The 7246-nt window shown below is 40.2% G+C and overlaps 1 protein-coding gene across 1 annotated transcript; it reads left to right on the top strand.

The window, feature by feature from the left end:
- The first annotated feature begins 847 nt into the window (after positions 1 to 847).
- chrne (cholinergic receptor, nicotinic, epsilon) lies at positions 848 to 7179 on the top strand. Its single transcript, XM_026372132.1, has 12 exons — positions 848 to 974; positions 3374 to 3507; positions 3680 to 3724; positions 3870 to 3979; positions 4095 to 4250; positions 4345 to 4445; positions 4527 to 4727; positions 4860 to 4974; positions 5072 to 5186; positions 5269 to 5476; positions 5696 to 5829; positions 5990 to 7179. The coding sequence occupies exons 1-12, from the start codon at positions 911 to 913 to the stop codon at positions 6155 to 6157; spliced, it is 1551 nt and encodes a 516-aa protein (XP_026227917.1). The 5' UTR covers positions 848 to 910; the 3' UTR covers positions 6158 to 7179.
- Positions 7180 to 7246: the final 67 nt, after the last annotated feature.

Here is a 7246-nt window from a genome sequence, read left to right on the forward strand (position 1 = left end):
GCACATTAAAATACAGCTCTTGATCCAGCTGCATTAACTAGACAGTGGTTTGAACGCTGTGCAATACTAGATGTAGCTTAAAGTGCAACTCTAGTCATCAAGGAATTTATTTCACTCTGCTACACAGCTCTGTTTTGAGAAGGGACTGCCTTTGGTTTGAAGCCGGACAGTCGCAGCCCTTCTTGTGTCTCTGAGCTCTCACTGTGTGCGAGACACATAATCTGCTTTCTGGAGGCTCCAGTTACCTTAAAGAAGCTCATCTCTGTTTCCCAAACTTTATATTTAGAAGTACCCACATGGTTCAGTCTGTTGCCCTTGACTCTGCAGAGGGACCCTACTTATATTACTCACACCACTAATTATAATAGCAAGTTTAATCTCTGGATTTGAGTGTCCTGACACTCCAGTTTGGGCTTGTATTTATGCAAATCCAGTGTCTGTCTATAGTTTTGTTATGTGTTATGTGTAGTGTGTACTACCTTGTAGTCTGCCCCCTCATTACTGGAGTCTTGCTGTTGACGTTATAAGGCTGTTCACCTTGCTTTAGCCATGGTTGCATGTATCTCTGTCAAAATAAAAACTGTACTCATCTATAACAGCTTACAGGAATATTACAGTGGGATATGGGACATGAACAACATGTGGGCAATGGCCACAATGTTGTCGAATAATCATGATGATGATTATTGTAGTTGACCGGGGGGTGACTTCAAGTCCTGGTTTAGAGCTCCCCAGCTGCTGTGTAATCTGAGCCATGAACAGCAACAGCCGGGGTGGGAGACAGTCAAGGGGTTTGATGAGGGGGATTTAGGGCTCTTCTGCTGTGTTTTCACTCTCCCTCTCTCTTTGTCAAACGTTTTATTTAAATAAAGTTGTGCAGAGTGGTGCAGTGGTGGGGTCTTGGAGCGTGATGGCAACGCGGTTTGGGCTACTTTTTGGAGTTGGAACCATTCTCTGGGCTGTAATTGTTCAGGGTAAGTGGCACAGTTGCAAACTTTTGGCACATCCTCAGCGACTGGCTGACTGGCTTCTTATCTGTCAAAATAATCCCCTGCCTGCCATGTGCATACAGTGTTCAGAGAGACAACCAGTTGTAAAAGTCTCACTACACTAATCCACATGCTAGAGAAAACTTTCTATACTCCCCTTTCTCGACACGTCTTAAAGCCTGTTTACAAATATTCATGTAATATAGATTCTGCAAAAGTTATAATGAGTTGTTTGCAAAACGTCTTGAAACCACCTCCTTGGCAAAAGTCACTGTATTGGTTAAAGATGTGTCTCAGTGACAAGGTGCTGGCATGGACAAGATTTACACTGAGATGTAGAATCTGCACTCTTCACTACGTAATATTCACTAAATATCACATGGCAGTCAGGAAGAGTGCAGGAAATATAAAAGAGGAGGAACTAATACTGTTCATCTTCCCTGTGTAAGCTGCAGTTTTTTAAATAGCTTTTTTGTTTTGTTTTGGTATAAATATGTTTCAAGGCTTTGGCTTTTTGTAGAGAGGTGCAGACAACATCTGCCTAGAAGTGAGACTTGCAAAACAGCCCGGCAGCAGCGCAAAGTGTTCTGATTGAGGCTCACATCGTTTAAAAGAACATTTCAACTTGATTGATATGTGTTGCAGGATTATGTATTGTAATTAACCTTTTGTATTTGATAATGACTAATGCCTGAAGGGCTGTGGAGAGCATAGGAGATGGTTAAGGAGCATGGAGATGGAAAGTTATCTCTTCCTAGATGATGTTCACATTTTGACATGTTATAGCCTGCCGCTTGCCTTCTTATTATATTAAAGGGGTCAGTTTAGCCAAATCACAGCCATTTTCCATGTTACTAACTTTGTTAATGTGGGGTTGCACAACATGAGACCTGCGGTCTCTGTCTCCTCAATGTCCTTTTCCTTTCCATCTACCTGAGCAGATTTAAATGTCAACTGAAGGAAGTGACCTGGTTAAAGCACAAATACCGAACATGATCTGTACTTTGTATCCACATATTGATAGAACTGTGTCAACTGAGAACTGCATTTTAAAGTACATCAGATACTGTGAACTCACGTGGCACGGCACACAGAAGTTAGTTTGTTTCTCTCTCTCTCTCTCTCTCTGTCACAGTACTGTAGAGTGACACAACTTACTGTGTGTTGTACTGAGAATTTTTAATTTGGTTGAATATTGGAATGTTAAAATAGGAAAATCAACATTGGTTTGGAAACATTACACAACCTCAATTTTTGTAAATGGATGTAACAACAAAAAATGTTTTCATCCATTGTTAAACTGAAGAATCTCTAAACACTAGGAACATACCAGTTCTAATGCAGTGCATGTGTCCAGTGTACTGCTTAACTTATTTAATAATTAACAAATGTCCAAGCTTTGGGAAGTCACTACTTATATTACACTGTCTGATCCTCACATAGCCCCATGAAAGTTACGATTAAAGCTTAAAACCATTTAACTTACTTTATTTTGTCTGCTGGGATCAGGCAAACCAGAGCATTAATTAATAAAGGGATAATTTCTACTGCTTTGAAGTGTATGTTACTGTCACCAATTTTGCTCTGTTGATGATTATTGTACATGACCTGAGTGTGACTTAAAGTGCTAGTTTAGAGTTTCCCAGCTGCTATGTAATCTGAGCTCTGGTTAGTGACAGCTGATAAGAAAGAAGCGACTGGTGGGAACCTTTCTCTCTTCTAGTCTTTCTTGAAGAGGAAATTGTTTAGAAACGCATTTAGCGTGCACACGTTTTTGCATGTGTGGAGAATATTAAAATATTTAGAATTAAAATACATAATAATTTTGTCTTGAGAAAGACTAGCTATAAAATAAAATGCAAAATAAATCAGATTGTGTGTTTCAACAGTTAAAAGTTGTATTATTTAAAATTAGATTGTAATTTATGCTAAAATGCAGCCAATGCAGTATAAGTAGAGTAGAGTCATACAGCCAGCAAATTGGCTTCATACTGTCAGCTGCACAGCTACTACTGTATTGAAAGCAGCTGACATCAGCAAACATCAGCTACCTTAAACTGGACTGCTACACCAGACTAAGGGTGTAGCAGCAAAGCCCCAACTATGTTGAACTGATCAGAATATCACAGTAATATCTGTGTTCTTTTTACTTTTACTTGTACTTTAAGCAAACGCAAACTAACTTTCTGAGCATTTCTGGTTCTGGGCCTGCAGTGATCTCCTCATAAAGAAGCTTTATGCATGTGTGTACTATTACTTAGTTGACTAGTTGACTGTGGACTATTTCAGATGTCCCCCCTCCCCAATAATACATTAATCAAAAACCTTTTTAATATATTTTAGCACATAAACACACTCCATTTCTCATCTTTGTCTTTATGCAGTGCAGTGTAATGAGGAATCACAGCTGATCAGCACCTTGTTCAAAGGCTACAACAAGAATATTCGCCCAGTAGTTCGTCCTGAAGACAAGGTGGCAGTTCAGATCAAGCTGACGCTCACGAACCTCATCTCTCTGGTGAGCACATTAAACAATATTAGCAGTAATTAGGGTGTAGGTGAATTTAACTGCTCCATGGAGAACAAATATACACGATTATAATTCCTGTAGGACAAGAACATCACTTATCAATCTGATCAGATCTGGTCTGTTAGGTCACTAATACTGTACTTCTTCATTTTTACCACAGAACGAAAAGGAGGAGACTCTTACAACCAATGTCTGGATTGAGATTGTGAGTTTGTCCACTCTCCAAACCTATGATTTAGTTTTGTTTGTCTAGATCACAAAAGGAATTTGGCATTAAGGTTAATTTTGCCCGTTCACTGTATCTTGTGTTTAAAGTCTTTGCTGACCTTTTCCCAAAATGTCATCTGCAGCAATGGAGCGATCATCGTCTTGCTTGGAACGCATCTGACTATTACGGCATTGAGATTATTCGTGTTCCATACAACACTGTTTGGCTTCCAGACATCGTCCTTGAGAACAAGTAAGGCATAATGAGGAAGACTGGTTTCAGATAGTTGTTTTCAGGGGAGGGAGATGGTGGTTGTATAAAAGTTAAAGGTATTAACTCTTCCTTTTCTTTTCCTCATTCTCTCCAGCATTGATGGCAAGTTTGATGTGGCTTACTATGCCAACGTCTTGATCAGCAGCAATGGAGGAATGTATTGGCTTCCTCCTGCCATCTATCGCAGCACATGTGCCATTGAAATCACCTATTTCCCATTTGATTATCAAAACTGCACGCTAGCATTCAGGTGTGGTACAATTATATTATCATTAAACTAATTTTATATATATTTGCTCATTTATAAAATAGTTTCTATTCTATCTGCACTAAAATGATCCCAGATCCCAGACATACAGTGCCAATGAAGTGGAACTCATCCTGGCAGTTGGAGAAACAGGCGACACTATTGAGTGGGTGGACATCGACCCTGAGGCTTTCACAGGTATAGAATATACCCATTCAAAACTTCAATATTCAAAACATACACAATTCGTCTGCAGCTTGCTATGTTTTCACCGTTCAGAGAATGGCGAGTGGGCTATCGTCCATCGTCCAGCCAGAAAGTTGCTCAATACACGGTATACGCCAGATGACCTGGAGTATCAGGAGATCATGTTTAATCTGGTCATCCAAAGGAAACCCCTGTTCTACATCATCAACATCATCCTGCCCTGCTCACTTATCTCCTCCTTGGTCGTATTGGCCTACTTCCTACCTGCACAAGGTCAGTAAGGTCAATGCAAATTCTCTAATATGGGAAATAGCAAGTCTCACAATGTACTGAGAGTATACAGTCCTTAAATGGGTATGACCATTAAATTACGTGTCCCCTAAGCCTCTGTTGTCCTCTTTACAGCTGGGGGGCAGAAGTTAACTGTGTCCATCTCAGTCTTGCTGGCCCAGACTGTCTTCCTCTTTCTCATTGCTCAAAAGGTTCCTGAGACGTCTCTTTCTGTCCCTCTCATTGGCAAGTGAGTTGGAGTGTGTTCTTTGCTGACCTCCAAACATTTCTGCTTCTTTTGTTTGGGCTTCCTCTCTAACACAAATCGTCTCTGCTGTCTTCCTCAGGTACCTGATCTTTGTCATGTGTGTCACTACTCTTATTGCTACTAATCAAATTGTGGTGCTGAACTTCTCCCTGCGCAGTCCCAGCACTCATACCATGTCCCATACCATAAAGCATGTAAGTACAGGCAGCAACGTCCAATTTGCCTATTTAAAAATGATTTTCTGTGAACTAACTTTATTTGTTCTGCCGCTCACAGCTGTTCTTGGAGATGGTACCTCGTTTCTTGGGCATGGCCCCACTGGTGGACGAAAGTGAGGTGACAACAGAGGTCAACGGAGTGAGGGAGAGGCGACGCAGCTCCTTTGGCCTCATGCAGCGAGCAGAGGAATACGTGCTGAAACAACCTCGCAGTGAAATGATGTTTGACAAACAAAGAGAGCGTCATGGACTCACACGATCCATTGGTAAGACGTCTATTTCTAAAACATGTGTCACACGTACATTCTGAAATACTTGCCTGAATATACAGTATCTCTTTGCCATTACAAAATATAAATGCCCACAAGGTGTGTGTCACTAAAATTTAGTGACTTTGTAGCTGTGCACCGAATATGTGTTACCATGTCACCCATCCCTACCCTAGTAATGTTGTCGCATACTTGTTGTTGCTGTCTTCCCCCTAGTGGATAACATAGACATAAGCAGCACAGCCAACCTGTATAAGAGTTTGGCCCAAGCCGCACCGGAGATCAAGCAGTGTGTGGATGCCTGCAACTTCATTGCTGATAGCACAAGACAGCAAAATAACATTGGATCTGTGAGTGTTGTTTTAATTTTATCTGCCCAGTCAATGCATTGTATAACACACATTTTGTTTGACTGTATGAATCCTATAACGAATTTCCAGTTCTATATTTCTTCTGACTGTCTGTCATATTAGCCCTCTAATCTCATATTGAATTTCTTTCCAAATAAAGGAAGTTGAAAGCTGGGTACTGATTGGGAAGATGATTGACAAGGTCTGTTTCTGGGCCGCTATTCTCCTCTTCATCATCGGCACAGTCGGCATCTTCCTCACAGGACACTTCAACCAGGCACCAGAATTTCCATTTCCTGGACAGAGCAAGAAATATGCCCCGAGTTAAAAACAACCCGTTTCCTCTGTTGAAACTTTTCCGGGTCACTGTGCCTTATGCTGTCTGTAAGGCTGAATGGTCTTTCTCACTGACTCCTATGTTCAGTCTGTACACTAAGTCTGTGCAGTCAGGCCTTACTAACAGAGATTTAACACCAAATCTGTCTGTGTTCATATTCACAGCATACACTTATCTTTGAGTACACTTGTCAGGCAGCTGAATGATGTTTGAAAACATCATCATAGCACTCATCAAGTACAACTGTTAATAAAACACTTAGCAGTGTGATTTCAAGCACATTCAGACTTGAGGTCACAGGTGAATTTCAAAGAAAATGCTTGAGAGAAATAATTTCTGTGGCAGCGAAGAACTTTTCAAACCAGAACAACAATGTCATTGTAGAATAAATGTATTAAAAGCTAAACAGATACTATATAATTGATTGATAGAATTTACACATGGTGTGCTAAAGTTGCCCATCTTGCTGTGTCTAAAAGGAATCACCCATGTATCACACATCACACTGCTAAGGTCTTTCCTTGCATGTCCTGTGTCCTATGTGAAGAACCTGCACATGTAACTTGAGGCAGCCAGCGCTGAATAAAAGCCTTATTCTTCTTCTACTATGACTTATTTATTAGTGGTCGACGACTCAGATGTATGCCGTCTCTGTATCAGTGTGCCATGTTATTTTAATCCTTTATTTTGTGCATCATTGTTTAATCATTTAGAAAGTGTAAAAACCCACATGACACAGAAACTGGAAGAATGCATTGCTATCTTGTAGTGAATGTCAGAGTAGCTGTAGGCTACGATTTGTGTTTGCTTCTCAGCTTATCTACAGCGCAGTTGGAAGTGTAAATATCGTAAAACTCCTCAAAATGTCAAACTGTTTATTAGGCAAAGGAAAACATAACAATTTGCAGAGTGCACATTTTATCAGATGTGTTTAACCCGTTAAACATATTGTTCTACTGAGTATGTTGTTATACTGTGTATTACAGCTTATTCTAGGTATTTTTTTACAATTATTGTAGTTTGTAATGCCACAGTAACAACTGAATTCTCAACTGGGGAATCAATAAAGTGTTATCTTAT

The sequence above is a fragment of the Anabas testudineus genome, chromosome 14, assembly GCF_900324465.2.
Source record: "Anabas testudineus chromosome 14, fAnaTes1.2, whole genome shotgun sequence".
Taxonomy (NCBI): domain Eukaryota; kingdom Metazoa; phylum Chordata; class Actinopteri; order Anabantiformes; family Anabantidae; genus Anabas; species Anabas testudineus.

Coding starts and splice junctions, on each gene's coding strand:
- chrne (XM_026372132.1), top strand. CDS start 911: ATGGCAACGCGGTTTGGGCTACTTTTTGGAGTTGGAACCATTCTCTGG. Junction 4,728..4,859: donor CTACTTCCTACCTGCACAAG/GTCAGTAAGGTC, acceptor TCCTCTTTACAG/CTGGGGGGCAGAAGTTAACT. Junction 4,975..5,071: donor TCTGTCCCTCTCATTGGCAA/GTGAGTTGGAGT, acceptor TGTCTTCCTCAG/GTACCTGATCTTTGTCATGT.